The sequence below is a fragment of the Pangasianodon hypophthalmus genome, chromosome 2 (genome assembly GCF_027358585.1).
Source record: "Pangasianodon hypophthalmus isolate fPanHyp1 chromosome 2, fPanHyp1.pri, whole genome shotgun sequence".
Classification (NCBI taxonomy): domain Eukaryota; kingdom Metazoa; phylum Chordata; class Actinopteri; order Siluriformes; family Pangasiidae; genus Pangasianodon; species Pangasianodon hypophthalmus.
This window is the reverse complement of record NC_069711.1, coordinates 12,814,172-12,831,153: the sequence shown is the minus strand read 5'-3', so window position 1 is coordinate 12,831,153 and position 16,982 is coordinate 12,814,172. Positions and strand designations below refer to the sequence as shown.

The 16,982-nt window shown below is 41.1% G+C and overlaps 1 protein-coding gene across 4 annotated transcripts in view; it reads left to right on the top strand.

Moving 5' to 3' along the window:
• The first annotated feature begins 2,249 nt into the window (after positions 1 to 2,249).
• Positions 2,250 to 16,982, top strand: part of LOC113526469 (membrane-associated guanylate kinase, WW and PDZ domain-containing protein 3) — a 112,643-nt gene continuing 97,910 nt past the window's right edge. For 3 of the 4 annotated variants that reach the window (XM_026913546.3, XM_026913528.3, XM_026913553.3), the window contains exon 1: positions 2,250 to 3,306. In XM_026913546.3, the coding sequence (XP_026769347.3) occupies positions 3,000 to 3,306 (307 nt within the window). In that variant the 5' untranslated portion in view covers positions 2,250 to 2,999. The remainder of the gene's footprint in view (positions 3,307 to 16,982) is intronic. The other variant, XM_026913537.3, reaches the window with a different exon arrangement.

The following is a 16,982-nucleotide window of genomic DNA, read 5'->3' as shown; positions in this document are numbered from 1 at the left end:
AGTGCCTCATTAAGTCACTGCAAAGGAAAAAGTAGTCTTACCGCAGTAGACCACAAGGTGGAGCTCTGGAGAGATTTATTTATCTGGGCTCAATTATGGATATGATGCATGATGCTCAAAATATGATGCTTAATATTTCTGGTAGGGGATAATTATCTAACTATTAAAAAAATTATCAATAATCAGATAAAGGTGTTATATAAAGGTGTTATATAAGGCTATATATTTTTTTCTTAACATGTAGGTTATTTTAGGTGCAAACATTTTAAAATGCCACTGTCTAAATATTAAATTCAGTTAAAACAGTTTTCTTAAAGTGTTATTTGTTAATATAAAGTTATATTTTATAGCTTTGTTTAAAAAAAAAACATACTACTGTGCTTAATAGTATGTCAAAATAGTACACAACCTATGGTACAGTAATCTATGGTGGTGTACTATATTTTCGTATTTAGTATGGTAGTACACTCGTGGTATTGTCACTGTCATGGTGGCATCAGAGGTACATCTTTTGTACCAGGTATCTTTTACCTGGAAATGTGAATATAGTATACATTTAAAAAAATAATTTATGGTACATAATTTGACCCTGACCGTCTATTGTAAAAAATAACTATTTGGCTTGTTGCATCAAGTCAATGCTTCATCAAGAGGGGAGGAAATACTATTACATACTAACCAATAGAAATGCAATAATTGGTCATATGATCCACTGGCAGCCAATCTGAGTCTTCTTTCAGCAGGTGTGTACATGTGCTGCAGTGCCATATTTTCTCTAGTAAAAACTGACCCTCTAAACAATGTTCCAGTCATTTTTCATCACGATAAAATACACTTAAGTGGTATCTCAGTGGTTAAGACGTTGAACTACTGCTGGGAAGGTTGTGAGTACAAATCCCAGCCCTGCCAAGCTGCTACTCCTGGGACCTTGAGCAAGGCCCTTAACCTTCAACTGCTCGGTTGTATAAATGAGTTAAATGGAAGTCGCTCTGGATAAGGGCATCTGCCAAATGATATAAAGGTAAATGATCCAGGTTTATTGGTAAGTCAATATGCATATCCCTCTTTGTTCTCCTGAACTTCAAAGTCGTATAAAGCAGAGGTAGCACTCCCAGTGGATGATAGTGAGGATGAGTTGGCATTTAGTGATGAGGAAGATGATGAGCAACCCTACATGGAAAAAGTAAGAGTGAAGAATGAGGATAATGACAAGGGTGAAGATGGAGGTACAGTCACGGTTATCAAACCTTCAGGGAGAAAATGATGATGATGATGATGATGATGATGATGATGGAGAATGAGGAGGTAGAGTGGCAGGCATGATTAAAATAGAATGATTAAACAATACATTTCACTTGCATCTTGTTCGACAATGCATGCATACATTGTTGGCTATGCAGATTGATGTTTTTAAAAATATGTTTCTTTTTATCTATGAAAACAGTATTTCCCATTATGGTACAATGTTGCCGTGAGGCAACAAACTCCAAAATCCCTCAAAATTAAAAAGAAAATAAATATTGATTATATTTTAGTATTCAATTTTACGTAGAAAAAAAGCATAAACATTTTTACCCAATAGTATCATAATGATAGCTTTACTTTCAGCTAATTAAAGATACACCACATTCACCCTGCAAAGACAGTTATATATCCTTTTATGTATAAGGTACAAATGATGTACCTTGTTGGTACCACCCCAGAGACAAGGACAAATACAGTTTAATACCTTTATTTCTGAGAGTGTAGCTGCAGTTAGTAAAAGCTGCCTGCCTTTAGTTTACTCTGCTGAAATAATTTGTGTTAAAATATTATCACCTGTGGTGCTACATGGTTGCTTTCATGCAATCATGTTTGTACACGTTGTAGCTAGTGACTTCTCTGGGTTGTAGCCAGGGTTACAGAGTCGTAGCCCAGCAGACCCTGACCCTGTTTGCACTAGCATGAGGATCTACATCTGATGGAGATACCAAAGCACTTCTGCAAGGGCGTCTGCCAAATGCTTTAAGTCAGTGTAGGTTCTAGCTTTCATAAGCACTAAACTGTGCTACAATAGTGCGCCACCTGTGGCAGGCTAATCTGCCACACTATTCTGTATACTCTGCACGGGTTTTTTTTTTTGATCGCCGGGCTGATTTACATAACGCCCGCCAGACAGCCAATCACAGGGCCTCGTCAGCTGCTCTTTACGTGTTTGTTGACAGGCGCACGCGCGCGCTCTCTCTCACACACAGACAGACACAGGCACGCACTTGCTTCACCGGTAGTTGAGTGCGCGCGCGCGTCGGAAGCGGCTGTATGAAATCATCGCCTGTGGAAGACAAAACTGCACGCACGGTTTGGCGATTTGAAGACGCGTGTGGTGTTACTGGCGGTGTGGAGGATAAACCGGACTGCTCGATCCGCTTCCGAGTGCGTGTGGATCAGCAGCTGCTGGTCAGTGATGTCAGGTGCGTGGAGACCGGATGAAAGCGGAATGACAGTTTCAGCCAATCCGGCTACAGATGTGATGATCGCGCTCTTCATTTATTAGACTAAATGATACATTTGTAGTGATGTCATTTTAATGTCACACTGACACTGATGTGCTGTTACATGGACACTGCCTACTTGATGCTCTCGAGCTCGCCGGTAGACTTGCGCCTGTTTTTCACTCATCAGTTTTGTTTACTGATGTGAACTTGGATAACTTGTAAGCAACCAGGGACCATATTTAGTCGTGGCGCGCGCCTTTCTAAATATCATTTTGCTCAACTTAAAATCATAGCCCAAAGCTTTTATTAAAAAAAAAAAAAAATTGATGATCTAATTCCGCTTCCAGCTCCTTAGATGTTAAGTGCAGGCTACAGCTGCGGATCTACAGCGCGTCATGTAGCGAGACTCGGCTGTGAGTGATGAGGTTGGAGGAGCAACATCTGGATACTGCGCGCTGCTGTTGCGCTGAAAGCAGAGCACCTGATTCCTGCTGCAAGCTGAACTGAGGGAAGAAGAGGAGCAGCATGTCCAAAGCGCTGAAGAGGAAGAAGCACTGGTCGGCCAAAGTGCGCGAGTGCGCCGTGTCGTGGGGAGGCGCGGGCGAGTTCGGCTCCGTGGTCGAGCTGCTTGGAGGAGCTGAACATGGCCTCTTCCCCTTTCTCGGACACATGGACCTCGACGCGCTCGTGTGTCACGTTGGCTCGCTGCCGTACTACGGGGACGTGCTGCTGGAGGTGAACGGCACGCCCGTGAGTGGCCTCACCAACCGAGACACGCACGCCGTCATCCGCCACTTCAGAGAGCCCATCCGCATAAAGACCGTCAAACCAGGTACACTGCTCACCTCCACACGCGTTTACCACAGTGTGCTGTGTTGTGCTTTTCAGGAGAAAGTCGCTAACGCATGCTCAAAAAGTCGCTAGAAGTCGCCACGTGACGTATAGAGCTAATTTGCATATTCATTGAACAGTCGTGGTTATTTGCATATCAAAACGAGGAAGAAATATTTTCTGGAGGCATTTAGAATAGAATTGAATAGAATTTTACCACAATAGCAAATGACAGATTATAACTGCTTTCTTATAGGAATAAGGAGTCTGTGGTCTTGACACCACAAACTAAATATTTATATATTTACAAAAAGAAGCAGTGGATAAGAATTAGTGGGGAAATAGGCATGAAGGAAAAGAGCTACAGATGGAATAACTTGCTTTTATTACTTGTAAATATCATCAAGAAGAGAGCTTAAAATGAAAAACAAAGAAGTGTGCAAAAAAAAAAATAGTGGTGATCAGTTGTGAGATCAAATGCCAGTCAGCGATTGATCATAGGAAACAGTAGTGATCAGTGATTGGTTGTTGGGAGCATAGGCTTGCTCAAGCACAACTCAGTCAGGCTTTACACACTGGTAGTGAGTCAACACAACATGATGTGACGTGAGCTGGAGACGCCATATCGATTGCAGGACAGTCACCAATGTCTGACCAGATTTGTTGCCAGGCTCTTTTTTGAAATAAAGTTGCTAAAGGGGACTAAAAATTTGCCAAATCTAGCAAAAAAGTTGCTTGTGATTGTGTTTGTGTGTTTGTGTGTTGCTGTTGCAACAGTCAGTGCAGGTTGGCCGCAGATTTACGATGCATGTGTGGACAGTTTTGTAACATCAGGAGAAAGCTGTTGTCTGAACATGGCCCCAGACACCAATATTTTAGATGCCAGTTTTTCATACAAATGTAATTAATAGTCCACAAGTTCACTAAATAAGAAGACATTCAAGGTTATTGAATGACTGAAAATGAATGCCTTTGTTCATCTCAGTAAATAAAATCTTGTGTTGTGTCCAACGTGATCAACACACGCAGATTTGTAAGAATTTGCATGACTCATTGTAAGGCAAATATCTCTCTATGCCCTAAAAATGTGCACTTCTAGTAGTAAACACATTCTGCAGTGTTTATAATGCACGCTGTTTTCAATTCAGTTCAATTCAATGTTACTTCTATAGTGCTTTTAACAATAGACACTGATGTCGATTTAGATCCCTAACTAGCAATCCATTGGTGACAGTGGCAAGGAAAAACTACCTGAGAAGACAAGAGGAAAAACCTTGAAAGAAACCAGACTTAAAAGGAAACCTGTCCTCTTTTGGGTGACACCGGATAGTGAGATTATGAATCATTACAGTGTACGGGTGTAGAAGATGAAAGATAAACAGTACTGTGTTCAGAATAAAAATAAGCACAGGACAGTCGTTATTACAGCAGCAGTTCTTAGGTACCACTCTAGAGTATTCAGGTGAGATGATCCACTGAAGTAAGGGTGAGAGTTGGGCATAAATCATTCTATGTGTTTTACTTTTCTATATCCACTACTCTGTATGTGTAATATGGAAACATTTGGGAGTTGGCTTAGAACTCACTCAGCAGTGTTTTCGTAACTTACAGAGCTGTCTACTTCCTAAGAAATGTTATGAAATTTAAGGGATGTGGTTAGTGGCTCTGCCTTTTCCTATGCCTTTATATGAATGCAATAAAAAATCCTCTCTGATTCAGATTCTTTTGAGTGAGGTTGAGGTTTGAATCTTTCTCACAGAAGCTTTGCTCCAGTGGTTCCAGTCTCACACATGACTGACACTTGTTTGTACATATGACACTTAAAAACACAGGCTTCCGTGAAGAGTTGAATCAGGTGTGTCAGAGTAGGAAAATGTGTAAGGTGTGGAGTTTCCGTGGACTGCGGCTAGCGCGTCCTTTTTCCATAAGTGAGTTTGAGAGCGATAGATCTTACAACTCAGTCCAAATTGGAAACTGACAAATTCATTGTTATTTTAGCAGTCTCCCAACGTATATAGGACTTGAAATGAAATAATGAATATGAGCTTAAAGTGCAGACTGTCAGCTTTAAGTTATGTATTTACAACCAAATCGGGTGAACAGTGTAGGAATTACAGCACTTTTCATATGTGGTCCCCCCTCTGTAAGGGATCAAAGGTAACTGGACAAACTAACATAATCATAAATTAAATAGTCATTTTGAATACTTGCAAATCATTTGTAGTCAATGACTGTCTGAAGTCTGGAACCCATGGACATCACCAGAAGCTGGGTTTCTTCCCTGATGATGCTCTACCAGACCTTTACTTCAGCAATCTTCAGTTCCTGCTTGTTCTTGGGTATTTTGCCATTGGTTTTGCCTTCACTAAAAGAAATGCACACTCAGTTGGATTCATATCAGTTGACTGACTTGGCCATTGCAGCACATTCCACTTCTTTGCCTTAAACCAGTCTTGGGTTGCTTTCAAAGTATGCTTCAGGTCATTGTCCATCTGCACTGCGAAGCACCGTCCAGTAAGTTTTGGAATAGGCTGAATCTCAAATATCTCCATATTGAACACAAGCAGAAGAGGTGTTATTTCATACCCTGTGTAGTACACATTTATAGGGAGTAGAAACATATTTGGGATTCAGCTGTGGATATGGGTCTGATAAAAAATGAAAGGCCTTTGCTCCTTTCTTTCTCTGCAGTACATGCAGCCAGTGATGTGTCAGTAGAAACTCTGCTGCCCGGTTCTTAGTCTGGTTTATACCTCTGTGGTTCCCTGGCTCAGAAAAGTGCATGAAAGGTGAATCAGGTGTGTCAGAGCTCCAAGGGAGCCTAACAGATCCAAATCTCACAGCTAATCCCTACAGCATGCAGACAGAGGAGTCTGAGTTGGCCCTAATAACTACATGCAGAAATCAGTACACTTTTGTTTTAATTCACTGAAAAGGCATCAATGTAAGTAAGAGTAAAGTTGCGTGGGATGGGACTGGGATATTGGGCCAGCATGAATGGTGGATAAGCAACAAATTAATACCAATATCACAAATTTAAAGAAATATTATTGGCAACCATCACTATACTGCTGTTAACAGCCTCTAGTCATCACCCTTTTGCGCATTTCTTATGTAGCCTTATTTAGCTTTGTAATTAAGGTCTGTTTGTATTGCTATTTAAGTCAGTCTAGGTCAGTATACACCAATCATTAACATAACTTCAAAACCACCTGCCTAATATTGACCTGTTGAGGCATAGACTCCACAAGACTGCTGAAGGTGTGCTGTGGTATCTGGCACCAAGACATTAGCCACAGATCCTTTAAATCCTGTACATTGCGAGGTGGGGCCTCCATGGATTGGACTTGTTTGTCCAACACATCCCACTGATGCTCAATCTGATTGAGATTTGGGGAATTTGGAGGCCAAGTCAACACCTTGAACTCTTTGTCATGTTCCTCAAACCATTTCTGAACAATTTTTGCAGTGTGGCAGGGCGCATTATCCTGCTGAAAGAGGCCACTGCCATTAGAGAATACTGTTGCCATGAAGGGGTGTACTTGGTCTGCAGCAATGTTGAGGTAGGTGGTATATGTCAGAGTAACATCCACATGAATGCCACGACCCAAGGTTTCCCAAAAGAACATTGCCCAGAGCATCACACTGTCTCCGCCATCTTGCCTTCTTCCCATAGTGCATCCTGGTGCCATCTCTTCCCCAGGTAAGCGACGCACACACACCAGTTGTCCAAATGTGAGAAAATGTGATTCATCAGACCGGGCCACCTTCTTCCATTGCTCCATAGTCCAGTTCTGGTGCTCACTTGCCCATTGTAGGCACATTTGGTTGGTGGACAGGGGTCAGCATAGGCAGTCTGACTGGTCTGTGGCTTCGCAGTCCCATATGCAGCAAGCTGTGATGCACTTTGTGTTCTGACACCTTTCTATCACAGCCAGCATTAACTTTTTCAGCAGTTTGTGCTATAGTAGCTCTTCTGTGGGATCGGACCAGATGGGCTAGCCTTCGTTCCCCACGTGCATCAACACATCAACTTCGAGAACTGACTGTTCACTTGCTGCCTAATATATCCCACCCCTTGACAGGTGCCATTGTAATTCGATAATCAATGTTATTCACTTCATCTGTCAGTGGTTTTAATGTTATGGCTGATCGGTGTATGTGGAACATGTCCAACCTGCCCCAGCTGAGCAAAAGGCTTGTCTCTTATGAAAGATAGAAATTTTTTTCAAACCCCCAAGATATATTTATTTCTACTGAGGCATTAAAGTGTTAGGAATGGAAAGGTAATATGGCTGTTGCTATGGTACAGTGGAAAGAGTGTGTTATTACCATAGAAATGATGAATGGTATTAAAAATAGTGTGGAATCATAGAGAGAGGAAGAACAACAGACGGCGATTGTAGGAAGGTTCGCCGTTATTTCAGGAACACATGACCTAAGTAAACGTGATTGGTGAAGATAAAATAAAATTAAGTTTCATAATTGCTGCGTAAGAAGATTCAGGGCAAAATATTGAAGACATACAGTAGTGTGTGGCATTTTTGCATATGCGTGTGTGTGTGTGTGTGCGTGTGTGCGTGCGTGTATATGTGTATGCGTGTGTGCTATGTGCAAACATGTGGGTAAAACCAGAATATGCATCACGGCTAGAGAAACCGGGACAACTCTGGTCTTGAGGTGAGAGTGACAGGCTGCTTCACATAGCATACTAAAAATACCTCAGATTCTGTACACCGTCTGTTCACCTTAAGTCAGTGATGTAATGATGCTAAATCTAAGCATAGGCCAGCCATAAACTGCACTAGACTGTTAAAATCTACTGTAGTACTAGGCCAGCTCTTTCCAGCTTTAGTCCTAGAGGAATACATTTTGTTTATAATACATTTTGCAGGCAATTATTAAATGCTGGAGGTGTATAATGACAAAGCAAATCCAAATTATGGCAGAAAAAAATATTGCAATGTTAAGCTATGTAAAATGTAGACCATACATAAATTGGAAAGAGTAAATGTGTAAGTTAGTGTAAAATAAAAATAGTAAGTTAACTAAAAGTTAAATAAAAATGCTAAGGGGTGTCTTAAGAGCTGAAGAATTTTTCAAGGACAGGGCCAGAATCAGAATCAGTTTTATTTGCCAAGAATGCCTGAACACACAAGGAATTAGACTTAGGCTTCCAGTAGCTCTCTCAGTCACACAAACAACACACACACACACACACACACACAGAATAATTTCTATCTTTCTGTGGAATAATCTTTTTTTTTTTTTTTTTGCAATAAGTAAGGAATAAAACATGACAGGACATGCTTTTTTATGAAAATAATCAACAACAGAGTGGTGTGGGTGTAGCTTGATGTGTAGCAGAATTATTGTTATCACACTGAAGTTGACTTTTTTCAAATAACTGCATGTCCCAAAGTGTTGTATTCCACTTATACCACAGTAATTTGCCAAAATATTCCATTTTTAATTTATGAAAGAATGACATTGCCATGAATTGGCCATTCAGCCACAAGAGCATTAGTCTAGTCAAGTCAAGTGGCTTTATTGTCATTTCAACCATATACAGCTAGTACAGTACACAGTGAAACGAAACAAGGTTCTCCAATACCAAGGTGCTACATAAAACAAAACAGAAATACAAGAGACTGCACATTACTAGATAACGTGCACGTGCAAACGTGCAAACAGCACAAGACAGTACAATAACTACTAAAACATGGCAATAGGCACAGTAAGAGACAGTGCAGTGCCGACCAGTACACAGTTCTAGTATGAAAGTGTCAGGTATAACAGGTAATGCAAAAGAATAACAGTATAATAAATTGCTGTGAATGTAAACATAACAACTATGACATAGTATTCATTCAGAGATAAACTTATACAGTATATGGACATAGCAGTTACTGGGGTAGCAGCCAGGTAGATAGTATAGTAATTACTAGTATAGTAATTATAGTAATAATGTATAGTATAGAATTATATACAGTATTTTTATGAATACAGTAGCAGCAAAAAATGCAGGCAGTAAATACAGAAATGTGCAAAAATTGCAAAAGGAGTGGGATGGAGTTCAGTTGAGTATGTGTTTTTGTGAGTGTGTTTGTGTGTGTGTGTGTGTGTGTGTGTATGTGTGCGTGATTGTTGCACAGTCTCGTTGTGAGGGCCCGAATGCTTCGGTAGCTTTTGCCAGACGGCAGGAGGGTGAAGAGTTTGTGTGAGGGGTGCGTGGGGTCATCCACAATGCTGGTGACTTTGCGGATGCGGCGTGTGGTGTAAAGGTCTATGATGGGGAAGAGAGGTGATGATCTTCTCAGCTGTTCTCATTATCCGATGCAGGGTCTTGTGATCCGAGACAATTTCCAACAGACAGATCCTTGCAATTTCCAAAACAGGCAGTGATGCAGCTGTTCAGGATGCTCTCTATAGTCCCTCTGTAGAATATGGTGAGGATGGAGGTGGGAGATGAGCTTTTCTCAGGCTTCGCAGAAAGTAGAGATGCTGCTGGGCTTTATTGGTTATGGAGCTGGTGTTGAGCGACCAGGTGAGGTTCTCCACCAAGGAATTTGGTGCTCTTGATGATCTCCACAGAGGAGCTGTTGATGTTCAGCAGAGAGTGGTCACTCTGTGCTCTCCTGAAGTCAACAACCATCTCTTTTGTTTCGTCCACATTCAGAGACAGGTTGTTGGCTCTGCACCAGTCGATTAGCCGCTGCACCTTCTCTCTGTATGCAGACTCGTCGTTCTTTCTGATGAGACCCACCATGGTCGTGTCATCGGTGAACTTGATAATGTGATTTGAGCTGTGCATTGCTACATAGTGGTGAGTCAGCAGAGTGAACAGCAGTGGGCTGAGCACACAGCCCTGGGGGGCACCAGTGCTCAGTGTGGTGGTGAGATGCTGTTCCCGATCCGGATCCAGGTTGGATCCAGTTGCAGAGGGAGGTGTTCAGGCCCAGCAGGTTCAACTTTCCAGTCAGGTGTTGAGGAATGATTGTGTTGAATGCTGAACTGAAGTCTATGAACAGTATTTGAATGTACATGTCCTTTTTGTCCAGGTGGGTGAGGGCCAGATGGAGGGTGGTGGTGATGGCATCCTCTGTTGAGCGGTTGGGATGATACGCAAATTGCAGGGGGTCCAGTGAGGGGGGCAGCAGGGTCTTGATGTGACTCATGATGAGCCTCTCGAAACACTTCATGATGATGGACGTGAGTGCAATGGGACGGTAGTCATTGAGGCAGGACACTGAAGACTTCTTCGGCATGGGGACAATGGTGGTGGCCTTGAAGCACGTTACACTGTGCAGGGAGATGTTGAAGATGTAAGTGAGAACATCCACCAGCTGGTCTGCACATCCTCTGTGCACTCTGCCAGGAATGTTGGCTGGTCCAGCAGCCTTCCATGGGTTAACTCTGTATAGGGTTTTCCTCACATTAGTCGTGGTTAGACACAGCACCTGGTCGTTGGGAGGAGGGATGGTCTTCCTCACCGTCACATCATTCTGCACCTCAAACCAATCATAGAAGTTATTCAGTGCATCTGGCAGGGAGGCATCACTGTCACAGGCAGATGATGTTGTCTTGTAGTTGGTAATGGCCTGGATTCCCTGCCACGTGCACCGTGTGTCGCCGCTGTCCTTGAAGTGGCTGTGGATTCTGTGGGCATATGAGCTTTGCCTCTCTGATGGCCCAGGACAGTTTAGCCCTCGCTGTTCTTAGGGCAGCCTTGTCGCCTGCTCTGAAAGGCGGAGTCTCAGTCCTCAGCAGCGCATGCACCTCTGCGGTCATCCACGGCTTCTGGTTGGAATGTGTGGTGATGGTCTTGGAGACAGTGATGTCATCAATGCATTTGCTCATGTAGCTGGTCACTGATGCTGTGTATTCCTCCAAGTTGGTGAAGTCGCCATCAGTTGCAGCATCCCTGAACATGTGCCAGTCAGTGTGCTCAAAACAGTCCTGAAGAGCAGAGATAGCTCCTATTTGCCAGGTTTTCATCTGCTTCAGAACCGGTCTGGGGCATCTGACAGAGATGTGGTCTGAGTAGCCGAGGTGGGGGCAGGTGTCCGCCCGGTACGTGCTGGAGGTGTTAGTGAGGTCAGGCACCGATGTTAGGCAAGGAGTCCTGGGCTGCACTATGCATTTGAGGTTATCCCAAAGGTGTTCAGTGGGGTTGAGGTCAGGGCTCAGTGTAGGCCACATTTAGGTTCTTCCACTCCAACCTTGGCAAACCATGTCTTTATGGAGCTCGCTTTGTGCACAGGGGCATTGTTATGCTGGAACATGTTTGGGCCCCTTAGTTTCAGTGAAGGAAAATCATATAAAATCGTATGCTACACCATCCAAAGACATTCTATACAATTGTGTGCTTCCAACTTTGTGGCAACTGTTTGGGAAAGGCGAACATATGGGTGTAATGGTCAGGTGTCCACATACTTTTGGCCATATAGTGTATGTGTGATTACCATTTATGCAGGTCTGTTTTGCTTTGTAACAAAACCCTATTCATACTTGGAAGGGCTTTAATAATTTTACAGCCTACAGGTTTTTTGATGATGCATTTGTGCTGTTACAGAGGATGATAAGTTATGAATATTTGATGCCATGTCAGAGTGGATGTATGATCTGTAAATATGGTGATGTGTAGCCGTGTGGAGATGCTGTGTTGTGGGAAAATTGGGCTGGGGTTGTGAATAACACATCAACTGGAAGTGTTACTGCAGCCAGCTGAGACCTAGGCCTTATGGCCACGTGTGTGCATGCACGCGTGTGTGAGAGCATGTGTGTGTGTGTGTGTGTGTGTGTGTGTGTGTAGGTGTGTGCGTGTGTGGGGTTTCGGATGGCACTGACATGTTAATCCCATTCCTGACCTACACCATCTCTTGTAGATGTACATAAATCAGGCTTTTAGACTTTGTATGAACTTTGCCTCTTTAGAGGCCAAGCTTGAGTTGTTGGATGTGTAGGTTTGAGTGTGGAGGAAATCGTCTCCTGTGTGTGTGTTGCTCGGGCTTAGGCCTATTGTGTAATTTAGTGTCTATAAATAATAGATGTCTTGAGTCGGATGCCTGCACACAGACAGAAGAAAAGAGGCATGAGAATCAGCTTTTAATAGGAAATGATGCAGCTGCCTATGCTACAAGTTTAAATGCTACACTACAACTCACTCCATCAGTTACAGTTCCCTCTAAAAGGCAAGGCCAATTCGTTTGATCTCAAACCAACTATCTTTAGTGTATAGCAAAAGCAAAAGAATTGGCCTTTTGGAGGGAACTGTAACTGATGGAGCGAGTTGTAGTGTAGCATTTAAACCTCTTTTCTTCTGTCTGTGTGCAGGCATCCGACTCAAGACATCTATTATCATTTATGATATTTGCATCTGGATGTGTTAAACAGCTTAGAACATGGCACCCTTGGTGGCTGACCACCCAATCTTTATGTAAGCAAAAGTATTGGAACAGATAGAGTCAAAGTTAAATAACACTTAATATAGTGCAGCTTCTTTCAGTTGTTCTTTGTTTTGGGGGGTTTCTCCTTTCAGTCTCCTCTTCAGGAGGCGAAATGCTCAATTTCTTCACTCCCCTCAAGCAAAATTAGACTTGGGCATCCATGATCCTGTCACTAGTTCACTGATTGTCCTTCCATGAACCACTTTTGGTAGGTACTAACCACTGCATACCAGGAACACCCCACAAGACCTGCTGTTTTAGAGATGCTCTGACCCAGTCATCTAGCCATCACAATTTGGACCATGTCAAAGTATCCTTACGCTTGCCCATTTTTCATACTTCCAACACATCAACTCTGACTGTTCACTTGCTGCCTAATATATCCCACCCCTTGACAGGTGCCACTGTAACGAAATAATCAATGTTATTCACATCACCTGTCAATGGTTTTAATGTTATTGCTGATTGGTGTAATAAAATATACAATAAGTTGTGTATATTAAGAAATAGGGCTGTAGTCAAGCCCACCCTTGTCAAGACAAAGACCAGGATTAGCAGAGATTGAGTCGTAAAGGGGACTCATCCCTTTGAGGCCATCAAAGTCTTTTCGAGGCCAAGACTTTACTTCAACTAGTTGGCTTAATTTGTGCATTGTGCCAGTTGCTATGTTTTTTTTTTTTTAAAAAAAAGGATTTACTTCTTGTCAATGTTTGTGCATGTGAAAACAAAAGACAAAGCTACAAGACAAACACAAGACCAAGAACATATTTAGCTAGACCAATGCCCAAGGCCAAGACAAGTCCAAGTCAATACAAAAAAGGTCTGGTGAACGGACTCAAGTCCTAAGAAAATTAAACAATGTAGTGGTTATCACCTACTTACAAGCTAATTGATTCAAATATGGAGCGATGTTACTTGCTACCCAGTATTGCATAATGCTCATGCTTCCTGAGTTTTGAAATGAGAAAACATTCATCTCATAGACTAATTATTATTTACAGTTATTACATACAATTATTATATACAGTTATTATTTGAGATCATGTTCATTTTCAGCCAGTCAAGTTGTCATACAAACTTTGGACTTTTTGGCCAGAGTAGCATAAGATAATGTGCTCCGTTAGGGCAGTATGAGAGATAGATAAGTATGAACCATAAATTAATAAGCATAATAAGCATGATGCTGGCAGATACCTTACACTTCCAGTGTTTGACCACAAATAAGTGGTTAGAATTCAAGTTATGTCATGAGGCCAACAGTATAGTGTAATATAAAGTGTTTCCATACTAGGAAGGTGTAATGTGCCGCATTTCCAGCAAATCTTTCTATTCTAAATGAAGTGACGTAGCATGCCAGAGCATGCTTCATAACACAGTCCAACTAAGTGATTATATAATTTGTTGCTAACTTTTATTATTGTTTTTGGCAATTAGTTGTTGCAGCCATATAGTTCAACAAACCACAAAGCAAAAACATTGGCAGAGCGGAGTGTAGAGCTGAAACTGTACTGGTAAAACTTCATTAGCTGGTAAAAGATATGATGATGAATAAATGTAAACAAGTGTGCATAGAAATCACACACACACACATACACACACACACACAAAAATCACAGGAGCATGGGGAATGTGGAGCTGACACTAAATATTTGATTAGATCATTATATAAATAACCAATTTAAATATTTTGCTTACGCACCCAGTGTTTGTTTGCTCTTTTTTGTTTGTCGATCCAAATATATAGAACACATTACATTTCTGCAGCACTACAGCTTGTGTTTGGGTTCAGTTTGCACCACACTTTATGAAAATAAGCAAAAAGTTATATATAAAATGAACATTATATAAATACTCCATGCGGAACATTTCAAGCTCTTTTATATTCCTAGGTTTTTTGTGCGTGTGGAATTCTCTATTAAGATCAGACCACAGGTTTTCATCAGACTTCAAATCCAGAGACTGAAATGGCCACTGCATAACAATGACTCAGTCATTTCTTTATTGATTTGGATATATATTTTGGGTCATTATTTTGTTGAAAGATCCATCTATAGCCACGTTTTATCCTCCTTTATCCAGTTTTTGGTCTGAAATATCCTGCTAATTAGCAGAATTCATGATGCTATCAATATTGACAAGAGCCCCTGGACCACCAGCTGCAAAAATACCAGGTCCACCACCATATTTCACAGTGTAACCCAGCACCATATCCCAGCAATACACAAAACTGTCAAAGGCAACAGACTTACTGGACACTGAATAATAAATTAACTGAATTTATTCAGGGATGACATTTTGTTTGTATTATTGCCTGAAGAATTTTTGTATTCTTCAGTTGGGCTGGGAATACCATATTATATTTAAGATACTTAACCTTTTTATTGCTGTGGTTTCAAATTCATTGCTAAGAGGCACAGAATATAAATGAACATCTATTTTAATGTCTGTTTGAATGAATCTTGGCATACTGCATTACTCTATGTTGTTATTTTCATTTTCCTAATATGGAGGTGAGTAGGGGTTGCAATCTTAACACCTCTGATATGAAATGAAAGGCAGAAGCATCCACTCTGTGGCACACAATGACAAGGGCATGTACTGTAACATCGTTCAAACCTTTGATTAAAACATGCAGGACCATGCAGTAAAGGTTAGCACAGTTACCGATATAAGGTGTCCATTTATAGAGAATACAACCCTACAGTCTAAAATGATCAGTTACCACATAGTAAATAAAGATGAAACAGTTACTTTCAGCATAAAAATGAAGTTTATTATGTTTATTTCAAATAACAAGTTGCACTGGCTCAGTGCATAACAAAGAAAAAAAGGAGAAAATCTCTCCTGTCACATGTCTTCATCAGGTGCTCGTGCACCGTGAAATTGATTAAGAGGACAAACTCATTAGCATTTTATTCCTCTTGTACCTGCACCAATTGTTTTCACACCATGTTTCATCCACCCCACATCACTAGCCTTCAGCTTGGTGTGGCGACCTACAGCATTTTAGGAATTCCAATTAAAAAAAAAATAATAATAATTGGCTCTAACTAAAATGAAATCAACAATTTGTTGACAGGCTGTTAGCAAAGTTAGCAATTTGCATAAATCTTTTTGAGTGGAACAAAACCATCCTTGCAAGATCTTCCGAATGGCCCAGAAGCATTTGCTCTGTCCTCATTGTCCACCAGTGTCTTAATCATCATTTAGCCTTTATAAATATTAATACCTAATTAACTTAATTTTATTTTCTAATCTTGAAGAAACTTGTGTTGGTAGTATATAATCTTGTGTTAGACTTACAAGAATAAAGAAATAGAATTTACTTAACACCTAAGCTGAGATTTTATTTTTTTACAATATGAGGGTTTAGATAGTAGCAGGTGGTATTTACTGGTAGAAATTAGACACTGGTAGTAGTTTGTCACCTAACAGAAATAGTTTCAGCCACACTGAAACAAAAGTACCAAGGTGTTTCATGTGCCCACCCAAAACTGTACTTGGCATATTCATCTTAGAGGAATTGTGGGTGTTCCCTAATATGTAGGTGTTTCTTTTCACTTGTGTGGGGTTTTCCCATTTGTTAGGCACGGTTGGCCAGAATCTATGGTAATTGCTTACAGTTTCTTGTATATAGTCAGCAGTTATCTCTGAACATATAGGTGGTGTTCATGGTCAAAAGGTTCAGTTGCTGTCTCATCTGACAACAAGGCACAATTCAAACTGGAGTTCCAGTGACACTTGGTGAAGTTCCCTCTTGGTGTACATTGAAGGGGATAGCTAGCTAAAGTTACCCCTATATTGTCAACAAAATCACCCCTCAGAACTAAGCTACTGTATAAAGTAAGCTTATACACTCAGATTGCAGTTAATTATCAGTTCAACCAATACATGATTTATCATTTATGCTGTTATCAAGGAGCCACCCCATCCACCAACATACACTAGGATATTGTCTTAAAATTGTTTTTTTTTTCTGCCTGCATGCTAGGATGTCCTCGTTAGTAATGTTGGCATCTCACTGTTACAGACTTTGGAAACTTTTGTATTATGTCCCTGATTGTGCTTAATGATGGTTTTAACTGCTTATGTGTTTTTAAATCCATTACCTGCACAGATGAACAGTGGACTGTCTCTTTGAAAGCTTTCTGGTTTTCCACCTTGCTAATGGATAATGAAAGTGATTTTGTGCAACCTTTTGTTTGGTCAAAGGCAACAAGAGTGTTTC